Raw genomic sequence first — 16,339 nt, 5'->3', positions numbered from 1 at the left:
ATTATATTATTATATTATACGGAACACACGGAAGTATATTTTATTAATGATACTAGTTATATCATGGCCTTCCTTAAAAACAGGGGATGACCATCCTATCCAGCATTGCATTTCCATCCTATAATCCATAAGATTGGATAGGATCAGTCCAGAGCTACTCCGCACTTAACTACCGGTCGGAGGAGCTTTAAATTGCGATAGTCATGTATTTGTCTTCCTTCTAGGAAGGTAAGGTACGTCTCCGCTATGGAGATTAGTTCAGAAAACTTGTACATCATGCCATGCCACTTGCTAGCTATTGATTGCTATTATGGGGTGTTCCATACTAAGCATAGACCATAACTATGGTCTTTACCTTTAATGTGTATTTCTTCCCTCGGGCTATGTGTAAACATTCCCTTTATGTCATGTCATGTACGGAATACAATAACTACAATGCCAGATTCTTGCATCTATCTTTTGGATTCACATGTTCACTGCTATGTGTAGAAGCAAAGATCAGGTATCTCTGGTAGCTTTGATCACCTAGTACGTGTCTGTCTACAGTAGATTTCGAATCTGAATTCTCTCCATAACTACCCCTTCGAGATGGAAAGCAAATGGCTATTTACAGAAATTCTACAGTACATTGAGTCCTCTAATATACCGAGTAAATGCATGACTGCCGGTTCATATCATCACTACCTGAAGGCGCTCTTGAGCGCGAAATTAAATATCATAGTTAATTGCACAGTAATCTATATACAAAGTAAAGTTCATGAACAAGCCATGATTACATTACGTGGCATCTATGAATATCTAACTAAAACAATGGCAATGGATAAGAAGGTAAAGCAGCCCTGGAGCCAGCAGAACCAACCCAAAACAGAAAGAAAGAAAAAAAAAAAAAAAAATCTTAGAATACAGACCGGATAAGCCGGGAACCCCCGTGCCATATGCCAGGAAGAACAAAACCTGCACTCATGCAAACTGAAACCGGCAATATATGCCCCAGCGCTGTACCATAACATGCCCTAAAATCGGTCGCCAAAGCAACACGACCAATATCATGATGGTCATTTATTAAACAACGATAAAATGCTGAACCCCAAAATAAATGATTCGAATAAAAACATGGATCTCCGCGTCGCCTCTATCCGCACTGAATAAGCGGTATCCCAACATCAATCGTCAACAGTGTTTGACAATGTTGACCTCAACTTTCCCGCGGTCTACTACCGAATGTTAGGACCAACCGGTATGCCTGATCTATGCACAAGTCATTTTACCCAAAGCGTATGGGCCAAAAATTTAAGCCTTCCGTGAGCGAGTGACTGGGCCGTTGGACCGGCCAGTGGAGGTAGCACTGCCGTTCGAATTGGCATGGCCATTTGTGGCGGCTCCGTTGGTAGCGACTCCGTTGGTAGCGGCTCCATTGCCATTCTTGCTCTGTGGAGGCACCTGGAACTTCGCCATATCGATCACGGCCTGTCTACCAGTGTTGCTGCGGGGACGACCACCCTTGGCGGCTTTCTTGTAGGTAGCGATGTAGAAGGAGATGAACAGGAAGAGATAAGATGTGATGATGCCAATACCAGCGAAGGCAGCAAACTCCTCTCCGGCACACTTGCCCATATTAGGGACCCAGGGGAAGTAGGTAGAAGAGAAGTAGGTGTACGATGCAAAGTAGATGAATCCTAGCACTGCATTAGCGTCCGGGTGCTCCAGAGCAAGACGACCTGCGCTACTCACCGACATCAATGACGAACTGGATGATCTGGAGACGGGTGATCCATTCCTTCCACCAAATGCGAATACCACGAGCACTTTGGAAGTAGTACCAGTACATGACAACGTGAACGAGAAGGTTGATGGTGATAGGCACCCATTGCACAGCAGTCAGACCAATTAGTTGAGTATAGCACAGAAGAGCCGTGGCACCGTGGTGGTAGGTATGAAGGAAGGTCAAGGGCTTCTTCTTGAGAAACAAGAAGATAGTATCGATAAACTCCACGTATTTGGTCAGGTAGTTGAGCTACTCCTTCGTTAGCGTGTCCTCAATTTACCAATACTGGGGAATTCGCGCACATACATAGTACAAGACAATGAGAGGCTGGGTCCAACCACCATCGTGGTCACAGATGGAAAAGAAAATGCCATGGTTATAAATTGTTGGCAGCAGCTGCTCCACAAAGAGAGCCAGCAACGTTGCGCTGATCGCGGTCAGGTAGAAATTGTGGATCATGAACAATGTGTTGAGTTTCAAAGCGGAAAAGTTCTTCATAACGAAGCGACCTCCGAAAATGACAACGTAGTAGGTGACAAGCATTGCTGCTGTATCCTGGAATTTAGATAACGGGGTCTGACCCTCCACGAAGCGGAATTCGCTGGCGGGATAACCCACGACGTATTCGAAAGTCTTGTCAAAGATTGGCCATAGCTGAATGCCGAACGGCCGATCGATAGTCGGAAGTGGCACGTTCTGGAAAAATTCGAGCGCCATGGCGAATTGTGCAAATCAAACGATTGATTTCAAGCGAGAGATTATCCAAAATAACACTGCGTTTGCGGAGTTGTTTGAGCAGAACCTCGACCGAGGCAAGTGCTTTTTTATTCTTTTCCCCCCTTCCCTTTCCTACGGGGGGCGCTATTACCAAAGTCCGGCAGAAAGAAGCCGGGAAGACCAAGACAGTTCAAGGAACGACAGGAAGTGAAAAAACGAAACGAAAAAAGAGAAGAGGAAGAAGGAGAGGAAAGGGAAAAACGAGGAGAAAAAAGTCCACTGGGAAAGAGAACTGAAGGACGTGGAGAGAGTGTGTTTTAAGGAGAGTCGATCCGTTTTTGGTTCGTCCGGCACGTCCGCAGTGGCCCCGATCCGGAATAGTGCCTCGGCCAGCGTAAAAGGGGCGTTCCTCTTGATTTCTAGGGCCGGATAATCATGTGCTTTCTAGGCATTGAGATTTTTGTATCTTCTCAAGCACTTATGGATCCCCAATGCCTTTTCGCAAGGAAAAGAGAAGAGTTCAAAAATTGGGTATGATCTGTGGACATGTGCCTTTCAGCCCGACCTCGAGAGATCTCCATGTGGTTCTAATCAATCACAACAATTTGTTGATGCACCCACCAGGATCCTGATTGAAATTTGCCTTTCACATGCACCGAACATAAGACGATCTACGGAGTAAAAGTACTATTATCCTGGCCTACTATGGAGGTTTAATTTAAATTGCTTTTCAATGTGTCAAAAATCTGTCAACTACTTCCAATTACTACTAGGCAATCGAATTTTTTGGATATCGCTGATACATGGGCGATCACTAATCATGACTCCAGGCTTATTTGGAGAGAATAATCCTCCGATTTATATCGGCCCATTCCGAGAATCCGTAGGGACTCTTCTGGTCTAGTGGACTCGTGGAGGCTGTCAGATCTGACAGCTTGTGTCACAAGCACGATAATTGTCATAGGGCTTTCACCCTGTTATCTAAGATACAAGACTTGTTCCACACGGCCTTAACGTACTGAGTATACCGAGTGTTTCTGAGGATTTCGGGTGGAGTAATAAACTCATTTCCAATTCTGTATGGATTTTATGCATACCTATCTCAATTAAGGATCATAAGACCCAAGAACAATGCTTATGGTGATATATATATCCTGTAGGTAGTAGGGCTAGGGTTGCAACCAGGACCAAAAAATGATCTGCCACAGTTTTGGTCCCGTTTCTATAACTAAGCAGCTCCGATAGACCATGCAGTTTTTTTATAAAGATCATTCACCGCAATGCGGGGAATACTTGCTCCCCTGGTGTGCTCCGTAGTTGTACTATGCTGTTCATCTTGGATTGCAAAGACTGTCAGTCATAAGTTCTTTTAACATGACAAAAGAGGTTTACGTATACAGGTATAGCTTAGCTTGTGGCATCGTGTCTGCTCTAATCCAGTAGGCTAATATAGTTAATACAGTAAAACCCCTATATAAGCAGCACCCGATTTAAGCAAAACTCCGGTATAAGCAAATGAACACGGTGTCTAATTTGATTTTCCATATTAATATGCTTAACCCCCCGATACAAGATCTTTGCTTAATTTTTCGCCCTTTCCTATATAAATTTGCCTATATCGAAGTCACAAAATTGCTTATTCAGATATCACACTTTGCTTTAAAGATGGCTAAGAGGACGCGTCGCGCTATTTCAAATAGCCAGAAGGCTGCCCTACGCGCTCAACATCATTTAAAGCCTTATCTTTCTCTGGCATCTCTTTCTAAGTGGTTTGAAGAGACATATAAACAGCCAATTGACCGCTCCTCGATTAGCCGAATCCTCTCCTCTCGATTTGCCTTCCTTGACGACATTCAAGCGCATCAATCTGAAGATAAACGACGCCGTACAGAATCCTGGCCAGAGCTAGAAAAGGCACTCTACAACTGGATACGGAGGGCTGAGGGACAAATAACAATATCTCAGGAGATTATTCGGCAAAAGCAAGGGATTTCTGGCCGGAGGTCTATCCAGAAAGGGAGATGCCGCAGTTTAGCAACGGCTGGCTTCGACGCTTTCAATCACGCAGAAATATTAAGTGGAGGAGTCAGCATGGTGAAGCTGGAAGTGTATCTGAAGATGCAGCTACTGAAATGGTTATAATCCGTCACGCTCTTAGTATATATGCGCCTCAGGATATCTTTAACTGCGATGAGTCAGGTCTATACTGGAGGATGATCCCGGACCGGAGTTTATCTACACGTTTGCTTCCTGGCCGCAAGAAAGAAAAGGCTCGAATAACTGCGCATTTCTGTTGTAATTCAGACGCTTCAGAACTCCTTCCTATCTGGTTTATTGGGACAGCTAAACGTCCCAGAGCCTTTACTGCAGCTGGTATTAATATTGAGAACCTTAACTGCACTTGGCGCTCAAATAAGAAGGCATGGATGACTGGTGATATCTTTAAAGAATGGCTGCTCTGGTTTGATAGAAGAATGCAAGGCCGAAAAGTTGCTCTTTTAATGGACAATTTTTCTGCACATGAAGCTGCATATAAAGAAGTAAACCCGCAGCTAAAGAATACACTGGTTATATGGCTTCCATCCTGCTCAACGTCACGGTATCAGCCTCTTGATCAAGGGATTATACGCACATGGAAGGCATATTGGAAAAAACAGTGGGTTTTATATATGATGGCTGAGTACGACCGTGGTTTTGACCCGCTATCTACTATGACAATCTTACAAGCAATTCGATGGGCAATTTCTGCCTGGGAATTTGATTTGTCTAGAGATACAGTCAGAAACTGTTTTCAAAAGGCCCTTTCAATTGAATATGTCAATGAGCTTAATGATGAGCAACTTATTGACGATATAAAGCAAGGACTTCAACGCCTAAAACTCTCAAATAGTATCCAGGACATTATGGATATTAATCAGTTTTGAATCCCACAGAGGAGCAGGTTGATGATAGTCTTATAGATATTGACTCCGCAGTTCTGTCTGAAATTGCACCGCCTCCAGCTTCAGATAGTGATGAGGAGGAAGATCTACAGCCTCTACCAATAATTACACCTACAGACGCTTTAGAGGGCTTATATAAACTACGACTCTATCAGGAACAGCAGGTTGATGGAGATAAGGCCCTTATTCGGCTTCTTACACACCAAGAAAGGCTCCTTCTGGAGAGAAGAGCTCAAGCTCAGCGTCAGACAGATATCCGGTCATTCTTTGCCTGACCACCCACCTCCACCTTATTAAGCTGCGGGGCCCCTGGGTTGCCAAAAACATGCAGAATATAGGTTATATCTTATAGAATGATTATAATAATTAATATATGCGTTCTTTAATTCAGTATGGTGCAGTAGATTTATATAAAGCTATATAAATATATATATTTATTACCTTGTTCGGTATAAGCAAAAATCCGGTATAAGCAAACTTTTTAGCCGGTCCGAATTCTTTGCTTATATAGGGGTTTTACTGTAGTAACAACAGTTAATATGACATCCCACCCGGTTGTCTGTGCTTTGACGTGACCCATAGAAGACAAAAAAAGGTGTCCTGAGGCACCAAGGCAGGGTGCCGATAGAGTGGCCAATGGGATCGGCTAGACTACATGAGTACAATGCTCCGACCAATCATGACCGGTAAATAGAAATCATGCTGGGGGACTGGCAGCATTCCGCCTCAGGCACCACATTCTCGGGCGGGAACGGGAGCCGCGAGAGGGCGTCGATGACGGTTTGACGCAGCCTGAGGCATCCACAACCTCACACCACCCGCAAAATCCTAGCGGCCGGTTCGTCCTCTTGAATTCGACTTCGTCAACACCTCGCCCGTTCCACACCCACGCCCATTTGTCCACCCCCTCCCGCAGCTCACTCCCTCTCGCCATGTCGTCGATTTCTCTGTTCCGTGTCGCAACTCGCGCAGTCCGCCCTTCCGGCTTCATCAGAACCCCCCAATTGCCCCGGTGCCGTGTGCAGGCTCCGATTGCTGTCGCTATCAACCGTCCCAATTTCAGCACCACCACCAAGCGTCTTTCAGGTCAACACGAGGACGAGACATATGAGGAATTCTCTGCTAGGTATGCCATATCTGTCATTGAGCCATTGGTGTCTTGTGCGAGCTGGGAGTTCGTCGATCCCGGTTGTAGGCACCATCCTGTCTTACCTGGTCGATCGAGGGTGACTCTTGATGCTGATTCCCGCCTGCTTCTGATTTCCCACTCTTCTAATTGATAAATAGATTTGAGAAGGAATTCGATAGCGTGCAGGATGTTTTCGAGCTCCAGGTAAGCCGAATGCTTTTCTTTCACACCGGAATCCCGACCGTCCGTTCGTCCACTGCCGGATCAACACTTGATAATCAGCCCACCTACCATTGGCGGATTTCACGTGGCAGATTGTGATACATGTTGAAATATATTATAAAATTAATGGATGATACTAATGGCGTACTTTTTTCTCCATATAGCGGAATCTGAACAATTGCTTCGCCTACGATCTCGTTCCTTCTGTTGAGGTCCTCTCCGCCGCCTTGAAGGCTGCCCGCCGCGTCAACGACTTCCCCACTGCTGTCCGTGTTTTCGAAGGTGCGATTATCTCTTCAGCCTCATGACCCCCCCTCTATAACCGTAATTTATCCCGTCAAAACAAGTACTCACGCTCATTGTCCTCCCAACAGGTATCAAGGCCAAGGTTGAGACCCAGGAACAGTACAAACAATACCTCGAGAGCCTTGAGGGTCTGCGCCAGGAACTCGGCGTTGCCCTTCGTGAGGAGCTCTATCCCGAGGAGGCATAAATGGGCTTCCCCATATCCCCCTTGCGACTCGGATTGATCGTCCGGTTTATTTGTCTGTCGTTGAGATAGGAAAGCTGTATACATACTCTAGAATGCAGTTGGAAGAGGTCCCTAGTGTCTCGGTGGTTTTAATTATTCCATCTTCGACCGGAACCTTACCGATGGGAGGTTGAATGGAGGTGGACACGTGCTTTTCTATACCAGTGCTTCTATAAATTTTGTGAGCATTTATTTGTACTCTGTATTATTGGAGATAGTGAAAAACTTAGGTTGTTTCTTCTTTCCCTTTGCAGCATTTGAACGTGCTTTTTTGGTCGTCTAGCGATATATACACGGCATCTCGTTTTCAGATTTCGGGATTTGATCGAACCCCGGGATGACCCGGTGACGGGGTTTTCAGAAAAGAGATAGATGCGACAACTTTGTTCAATTTGTCTATTTGCGCCTCTCAGACATGATCAGATTGGGGGTACAGGGAAATAAAATGTATAGGTACAATCAAAGGCCGGCCCAGCCATCCCCTTAATAACACGTCATAGCTAACTATAAATAAGAAATATTAACCGCACAATGAGAAAGATAACTGGTCAAAGAATCTCCCTAAAACGCCCACCACAAAACTGGTACTCTTCAGAACTCATTGCCATCAATGCCGAGTGTACAATAATAGAAAGGAACTAGTTAGACATGATGACTGTATGCCAGAGCTGGTTTCATCATCATGTAAAAAAAACAGACGTGGCCGTCCTTTCGAGGGGGACCGATCCAAGACAGAAGCTTGAAATCATTATGCGTATCCACCCTGAGAAATAGAACCTCGTCGCTGCAGTTGGCAGGCAATGATGGTCTTATCTAGTCTCTCCCACATAATAGTGAGATCCTGGCCCGCTATCACTCAAAATGTGGTGGGGATATTATTTTGTACAATATTTTTAATGCGTTCCGACATATTTGAAGTAATTGGGCCGACAATCCTCCTTGGCCAGCCAGGGCTCACCAGCGTAGAATTGACCAGGGGTACAGCCGGAGCACTTGGGCGAATTGGGGCAGTTGAAATAGGGAACATGACGGTATCCAATATCGCGGAACCTAGGAGAGAGAATACCAGATTAGCGTTTGGAAAGCATAGCGAATGTGTACATCAGCCAACATACCAGTGGACCTTAGATTTGTCAGCGAATAGGCCAAGCGCAATCGAGTGCACAGGAGCATCGCCCCATCTTTCGTAGTAGAAGCCACCGTCATGGTCCAAATAATCGAAGTAAGCAGAATACTTTTCGCCTCTGAAGAACTCCATGTCTCCGATTTCGAAATTGGACCAAAAATGGCAGGTAGAATATCCATTGGCGGCCTTCGTATGCTCGGGCCGCAGTTTGTCATCTACAAGCCAATCCATCATGTTGTTATCTGAGAGATAGGTCGGATTCGCAGCAAGGAACTCCTTCGTCTTTGGCCACAGTGTAGGGATACTCTCGGGAGCGTCGAAGAGGTTGATGGTGAAACCATATGTGATATTGCGGTCCTCAACGAACCGGAATACGTCATAGTCAATGTTGCAGAAAAACTGGACCTTGGGCTCGACACGCCAGTAGTAGCGATACTTCTCGAGAATCGGGTGCCTATAGAACATTCCACTGTTCCACCGACACATGTTATGATAGGATACCTTGTCACTGTATTGGATGCCCTTCTCCTTCAGAATTTCCGCCGACTCTTTAAATAGGTCTTTGTTAATCCACTTGGGCATATCCCAATGCTCTTTAGGAACTTGCTCTGTACATTACGTTAGACAACCAATCCTAGCCAAGAGAACTTCGAGTGTTCCTACCATAATGGCACTTGGCTTTGGTCTCCGCTTGCGTCCGTCTCTTGAATTCTTGGGTAAAGGGCTTGTCATTGAAGAAAATCCAGGGATAGTTGAACTTGCTGTTCCATGTTCGCTCTAGATCACGTATAGTCGGTATGAGGTCGTCTAGCTCTTCATTTCGGACAAGGGAGATGAGCGCCGCGTTGGTTCGGGCAGAATTAGGACTATCGGGAGCGTAATCGTTGTCTTCAGCTCGCCATAACTTGCCCTCGGGTTCCCCGGTTGCTGAAAATAAGGGAAGTACTCAGTCAATACATATAACGAACAGCTCCTAAAATGTGGTAGGAAAGAAAGCCACTGTGGAGGACGTACGTTCCAAGAGAGGATCTGCTTTTATGCCCTCATAAGGCTGAGACCCCTTATTGATCATGATGGCGGAAGGTCCCTTGTTCATCTCGAAGATGAGGAAGAGGACTATGATGATGCATGCTGCACCCAGCATGCGAATGGGTCTTGCGACTGCCATCTTGACTGCCAGAACCAGACAGAAGGGACGGTGGACCTTGGATGGAGTGACTGGGCTTGACAGGAGACGATCGAACTGGCCGGAGGTATCGCCACGCATGATTGTTGCAATGGAGAGGCCGCCTTTCCCGGAGCAGCCTAGTGTGGACGGCAGTAAACCAGCAAACAAATCGAGAAGCGTAGTGCCGCGTCAAGCTTCGGTTAGTACTTTTCCCCCTGTTTACTCCATATTCTGGACCTCAAGGACCATGGGGTCTGTTCCGATTGCTGTCGACTTGGCTTCCACAAAGTTCTAATTATGGCCGTCACTGCTACGGTCAGTGCGCTAACGGAGGAACTGATTGCGACCGTTGCGAAGCTTGATAAAAAGGCATTTAATTTAGCCCATTTTCTGCTTCCCATGGGAAGTGAAATCTAACTAATAGCTTCTTGCAGGATACACCACGATTTAAAAGCTTGAAACGTCGAACGGAGGAGACATTCAGATCCAGTGCACATGCGCGTACTGACCAGTTTTTCGTCGCAAACCAACTGGAAGGACTGCAGGAGAAATTCCAGGTCCTTAGTAAAGATGAGCTGGCAGACGCTCTTCGGTCTCGCTTAATAGAGCTGAATCAACATCGGTGCTCATGGTTCCCGGAAATTCTCTCTTTGCTGCTGCAGCTTGCGGATCGACCTGCTCAACTGTCGAAGCTTGGCCGGATCGAGCAGCGCAAGCAGGTGCAGACGAAGCCCATCACCTGGACAGACTTGGATGCTTCTGGGTCTGCGTATTGCGATGAAGACATTTGGGAGAGTGTAGACTTTGGCGCTGAATCTTCTGATGATGACCTTGAGTCTGTATCCAGCGACGGCTACCTTCTTCAGCCTCCACGGCGAACATCTCTTGCTCCAGAAGAAGACTACGTTATGCCCGACGATGTGTTTTCTTCTTTGGAAGACGAAAATTTGATCGTGTCGATTAAAAATGCCCAATTTTGGAGAGACGAGAATAACAACGTTGGTCAGCATGAAAAGTTTTCTTCTCGAGTCATCACTGAGCTCCAGGTCGTAAGGGAGGCAATATTTATGCTACAAGGGCTACCTACATCGCTATTCTGGCGACTCGATGATGGTGTCGAGGTAGACCAAAGATACACACTTGCGCAATTATCAAGTGCAACGTTGCTATCCCTGCTGCGAACATTGAGCTCCATCGGATCAAAGTTAGATGGTCTGAGACGATTTACGAAGGCCCCCCAAACCATCCCACATATGCAAGCATTCGTTCTGGGCATCGAGGATTGTCTATCTGAGTTTGACAAGTTTTTGTCAGACGTGCAGTCACAGTATCTTTCGCGAAATGCGACTGTTGCCATTAGCATTCTACAACTGTCTGAAGAAGCTCGCAGAGAGTCGAGGCTACCGCTCCTATTGGCAGATCTTGTTTCTAAGATTAACCCTGATGACAATCCCGTGCGATGTTTAGATTTGCTTTACGACTTCATTTGTATGGCACAATCCACTGGTGCAGATGGCGACTTCGAGTTTCTAGCTAGATTGTTTTTCTCGTGCTTCGAGACGTACGCACGACCGATCCGCCTTTGGATGGAGACCGGAAGGTTGGAAAACTCAACTGGCGGTGCTTTTTTTATTCTCGACAGAGGCAATGATAATGATCTTCGAACACTTTGGCATGAATGGTATAGCTTGGATGACATGCCACGGCTTTGGCAGGCCCCCAAATTTATTCAACCACTTGCCCGCAAGATATTCATCACAGGAAAAAGTATGGTTTTCTTGCGGCATTTGAATGTGTCCGTGGACTGGCCGAACCCGCGAAAGACTTCATTGCCATTTGGGGATCTATTTCCCCGGGACTCGGAGTCTGCTTTTTGCCTCCCCTTCTCTGCTTTGCTCGAGTCTGCGTTTGGAAAGATGGTGGAGGGGCACCACACCTTTACCTCCACTCTGCTGCGACAGGAGCTTAATCAACAATGTGGCTTATCGGTCTCACTTGAAGCTCTGGAACATATCTATCTCTGCAAAAACATGAGTGTTGCGATGCCTATAGACAATAAGGTGTTTGAGCTTATTGACCAGGGCAGAGGGGCGTGGAACGACCGGTTCTTGCTTACTGAACTGGCACAAAGTGCGTTCAGCATTTTGCCGGTCGTTGATCCTTCCAGATTGATCGTTCGATCAAACCAAGAACATAAACTGAACGGCAACTGTCGATCAGTTAAGATGTTACAGGCAATCTCATTTGATTATATTCTGCCTTGGCCTGTTGCAAATATTATCACTAAGGATGCCATCGTATGTTACCGACGGATTTCTACTTTGTTGATGCAGATCCGCAGAGCAAAATACGCAATTCAAAAACAACGCTTGCGGCATTTCGGCGAATCAGATGGAATATCCGATGGCAAAGCCAACGCATTGGGTTACGCCATCCGGCATAACATGCTGTGGTTCTTGAATACTCTTTATAGCCATCTAACTGGGTTTGTTATCTCGACGGCAATTGATTCTCTGAGGAGAGCACTCGACGAATCTAGCGATGTTGATGCCATGATTGCCGCCCACCGCTCACACATGGCTTCTTTGGAAGACCAGTGTCTCCTGTCCAAGAATCTACACCCCCTCCACCAAGCTACTATTACGTTGCTAGACCTGTGTGTCAGCTTCGCTGATCTCCATGATACACGGCAGAGAGGGCCACAAGCTGAGCAGAGACGATTCTCAAGATATCATGACAACAAATCCCACAGCGATGATGAAGATGACGATGACGAAAATGATGATGATTATGACGATGAAAACGAAAACGACCCTGGTCTTGGTAGAGATTCAGTGGCTACCTCTCTCCATGGACCCCAATATACGCAACGGTTAGATGACATTAAGAATCAATTCGCCCGGATTATTGCATTTATGGCGGCTGGGCTGAGGGGGATAGGACGTGTCAATGGCCAGGTTAGCTGGGAGATGCTAGCAGAGAAGCTAGAATGGAGAAAGGAGCGTCTTGCTTATATGGCTCCTGGCGGTCTGACTTATAGTTCTGAACTAGATGATGACCATGCTATCATGTGTTAATTGTGAAATTTAGAATCTTAATATTACCCCACAGGGAATTGAAAGTCGTTTTCAAAGGGAAAAGAAGCATCCTTCTAGCACTGCTGTCTGGTGGCGCACTGCGAACCGCATCACTTCCATGTAGTGCGTAAGAATGCAGACATTTCCAAGCTCAGTTTCAAGTACCCGCTTTGACGTTACTACATATCAGGGCTTCTTGCAACATGATGCTATGCAATGTCAGGCAAACCTGTGTGACTCAGCGCCAGACAATTGCAAGCTCTGCTTTTGCCCGCATTCTACCCGCATCGTTATCCTTAGACCTGTGCGTTGACTTCACTGCGGACATCATCACCTCCCCACTGCAATCATCCATCTCTAGATCAACAGAAGAAATAATTTCAGAAAACCGCCGATTGCTGTACTAGCAGGTTTGGAACTCTCGAGCCAGACCAGTTGGTCGAAGAGGAGGAGCTGCTTGATTACAAGGCTGATTGATACTGTCCAATGTGGATGGGCGAATTGCTCCAGAACTGCTACCAAGCAGTTGGGATTCAAAGACAGATATACTTTCTAGTGGCCTGCGAGCCTTCCTAAGCGTCTCTAGTAGGTGGACAAACAGAAAGGATGTACGGAGTAATGTATCCCCTAATAGACGCTGACCCACGTTGATTTAATTTACGACCTAGGTTCAGCTACCTTCAAGTCAATCCAAGCTGAAAGAGTTCAACTTACCTCTTCAATAGAACGTTGGACCGAGTAGACAAATATGACACATCAACGCTGCTGTTGGTCGAACACACAGATAAAGGACCAATACATGCAACTTATTTCGCATCGTCTCCTACGAAATAGCTTGACAAACCCATACCCACCAGATGATATACGATCGTGTGCGACAAGAGCGAGGGCTCAGATGATAAACTGTTCATGTATGGGGACTTCTACATTCATGAAATGCCGAAACCATGGCCATGCCATGCAGCCACCGTAATGGTTAATCTGAGTTCTGTCCTCATGGAGATCAAAATAATCCGATCGATGAATGCAACCTGGTAAAGTTTCGGCCAATTCTGCGTCTTTCTTGGCTTCATGCACGATATTCACACCGCCAGAAAGATATATCACAAACAGAAATTGGCATCAATTTTAGGAATAGAAACCTGGACAAGGATCCAGTGATGTGGATTTTAACGAAACTTCTGGAATACAGGAGCGATGCTGGGTGATGACGGAGACAGTTATGTGCGGTGTTTCGATCAGAGATCGTGGTTTTTCCACGCAGAAGACCGCAACCTGGAGCTTTAATTCTTTCTTCTTCTTCTTTTGAACAATAAGGGGCGTTTTGCCTAATAAATAGCTAGATTGTTGCCCGATTTTTTGTCGATGAGGATATAAAGTTCAGAATTTAGGCCTTCCGCAGTTCTCAACGGTCATCTCATTCTCGTCATAACTAATACCCACCCTTTTCAACAACTCTGTACCAGAGTCCATCCCACCTGCAATTCCCTGATGGCAGTGAGAGATTCTTTATTATGCCTCTATCTTGATCTAAAAGACTGTATAGAATCCTCCGTGATAAGGAGGGCCTAAGGAGAGTTATTTATATAGAGATGGCCAGATTTGGATTTGAAGTTAACTGGGTAGCACAGGAAATTGAGATTTACCATACATTGACATAGTGCAATTCTACGTTGGCTCCAAGACTCTAGGGATATGTCATCGAGGAGACGGAACAACGGGCTACAGGATTTATTATTTGAAGAACTGCTTGGATTTCATCCTAGCATAGCAGATCTTGCGATGTGCGAATTGGGATTGCTGCAACTTCATGATCTGGATATTATACCCATGATGGGGATATCAACAGGAAAAATATCTTCTTCACCGAAAGCGGGCAAAATTCATTTACATCGAACATTCTTGTATCTGCTCCGAAGGGAATGAAGAAGCTCAGAATGAAAAAAAGGGCGAAGGAAGAGATTCGAAGCCTTGTGGAGAAATTGTCCGATGAGGCATAAAATTGAATCATCATCTGTATAAGGATAGTTATGGAGCACGGGAGGCAGTGGCACGCTATAGGTACCCGAATAGTCGCGCTATCTGGGAAATTCACCGACACAAGAATCATCTGTATGTGCATCTTCTAGATGTCGGACATACCCGGAGGCCATGGCGCGCGACACTGGAGTAGACAGATAAGCTTCGCGCATATTTAATCCCCGTGAGCGGTGTATGGATTAATCCTGCAGGCAAAATGCTTCCAGGAGGTGGCCGAGCTGTTAGATCCAACCATCAACGCCCGACACAAAAGGAGGATGGCTAGCTGAAAACAGTGAACGAGCGCGTCCCCCCGCACTGGCAGGATCAAGGATAGATCGACGCCGCCTCATTTTGGCACAAAGACAACAGTAAGAAGTTTCATGCATGACCTGAGTCAATATGTTTTGGAGGCCACGCAGAATACAGTATAAGGATAGGAGAGTTATACTGCCCAGCGTCTGGTTATCTCGTACTTCCATGTCCCTCGGCTTATGGTTACAGCCTTCCTTGGACTTTTAAATGGAGGATAAGAGTTGTTGGATGACGTTGAGTCTAGTGTGAGGGGCCTTGTGGTAGATCATCAGGGTAGAATGGTTGCGGTGGAGAGTGCTGTTGATGGCGACACGCAAGAACCACAAGGGTCTTGTCATGGTGGTAGTAGTCGTCTAGTCCATCCTTTAAGTTTCTACTCTCAGTGACTGAGAGATGGAACAGGCATTGTGGGATTCGTATGTGATGTCGATTCGTTAGGTATTCAAACTAATAATGCGATTTCAATAGTCATGATCTCTGAAAATATATCGCTGGGGATCTTGTCACTTCCTTCCTTCATGGCAACCTCAGGATATATCCCATGAGTACAGCTTGGTGTTCTGTGTTATGGAGGCCAGATGCTAATATTCCTCGAAGGGGTTGTATTCTTATATTTGGGATTGGGATGCTTAAATCTTACACTGGATACATGTTGGGGTAAGTCAAACTGAGGTATCCCTATGTCCACAGCATGGCCAACGTAGGCGAGGTGATGTTTGGTGCACTGGGCCTCGAAATCGATGGCGCAGCTCAGATTATTTTCTTCCTCTTTGTCATGGGGTCCCATATATTGACTTTTTCGATCATGATGAATACTCTTACTGACCACGGCGCCTGCACGATTGTCTTCTGCCTTGTGGGGGCAATACTCACTTTTCTTCTGAGTCTACCGAGAACCCTGCATAACGTATCGTATCTTGCCATCTTTTGTAGGTCACCTCTCGTTCTTACTTGAGACATCCTGATATTTCTTTGTTCTTTCTTCTAAAGCGGCAATATCCATCTTAACTGCAGTCATGGTCACCATTATAGTAGTGGGATTGATTCCCCCGACAAGGGGGCTCGGGCACGGTAGTGACATCCCTCCTCCCAGCTTTTTCAGCCACTCTGAATATCATCATCGCATTCGGAGAACAAGTCGCCTTCTTCAGTATCCAATCCGAACTTGCCGATCCTGGGAAATACCCGAAAGCGCTGTATACGCTGGAGACGGTCGACCCGATCCTGTATCTCATTGCTGTTGTGGTGTACCGATTCGCCGTACCGCCGTGAAAGGCCCTGCGTTCCTTAGCGCGAGCCCAATCATCAGCAAAATCGCATTTGGGCT

The 16,339-nt window shown here is 46.0% G+C and overlaps 5 protein-coding genes across 5 annotated transcripts; 3 read left to right on the top strand and 2 right to left on the bottom strand.

Moving 5' to 3' along the window:
- Positions 1-1,290: 1,290 nt before the first annotated feature.
- On the bottom strand, positions 1,291-2,482 carry ATNIH1004_009756 (elongation of very long chain fatty acids protein; the record flags this gene model as incomplete). Its single annotated transcript, XM_033574338.1, has 3 exons — positions 1,291-1,676; positions 1,732-2,014; positions 2,072-2,482. 3 exons carry the CDS (start codon positions 2,480-2,482, stop codon positions 1,291-1,293), a joined length of 1,080 nt encoding a protein of 359 aa, XP_033422356.1.
- A 3,578-nt stretch (positions 2,483-6,060) lies between these two features.
- Positions 6,061-7,268, top strand: COX5A_2 (cytochrome c oxidase subunit VI; the record flags this gene model as incomplete). The annotated part of the gene is made up of 5 exons (XM_033574337.1): positions 6,061-6,110; positions 6,155-6,550; positions 6,712-6,757; positions 6,940-7,057; positions 7,150-7,268. 5 exons carry the CDS (start codon positions 6,061-6,063, stop codon positions 7,266-7,268), a joined length of 729 nt encoding a protein of 242 aa, XP_033422355.1.
- A 932-nt stretch (positions 7,269-8,200) lies between these two features.
- On the bottom strand, positions 8,201-9,700 carry ATNIH1004_009754 (glycosyltransferase family 15 protein; the record flags this gene model as incomplete). Its single annotated transcript, XM_033574336.1, has 4 exons — positions 8,201-8,357; positions 8,423-9,041; positions 9,097-9,360; positions 9,448-9,700. 4 exons carry the CDS (start codon positions 9,698-9,700, stop codon positions 8,201-8,203), a joined length of 1,293 nt encoding a protein of 430 aa, XP_033422354.1.
- Positions 9,701-9,898: 198 nt separating this feature from the next.
- ATNIH1004_009753 (putative gamma-tubulin complex component GCP5) lies at positions 9,899-12,678 on the top strand (the record flags this gene model as incomplete). The annotated part of the gene is made up of 2 exons (XM_033574335.1): positions 9,899-9,916; positions 10,036-12,678. 2 exons carry the CDS (start codon positions 9,899-9,901, stop codon positions 12,676-12,678), a joined length of 2,661 nt encoding a protein of 886 aa, XP_033422353.1.
- Positions 12,679-15,703: 3,025 nt separating this feature from the next.
- ATNIH1004_009752 (uncharacterized protein) lies at positions 15,704-16,284 on the top strand (the record flags this gene model as incomplete). Its single annotated transcript, XM_033574334.1, has 2 exons — positions 15,704-15,941; positions 16,070-16,284. 2 exons carry the CDS (start codon positions 15,704-15,706, stop codon positions 16,282-16,284), a joined length of 453 nt encoding a protein of 150 aa, XP_033422352.1.
- Between the last annotated feature and the right edge of the window lie 55 nt (positions 16,285-16,339).

The sequence above is a fragment of the Aspergillus tanneri genome (assembly GCF_003426965.1).
Source record: "Aspergillus tanneri strain NIH1004 chromosome Unknown AapTan_5_pilon_pilon_pilon, whole genome shotgun sequence".
NCBI classification, from domain to species: Eukaryota; Fungi; Ascomycota; class Eurotiomycetes; order Eurotiales; family Aspergillaceae; genus Aspergillus; species Aspergillus tanneri.
Note: the sequence above shows the minus strand (reverse complement) of the source record. Positions and strands in the feature narration are given on the sequence as shown.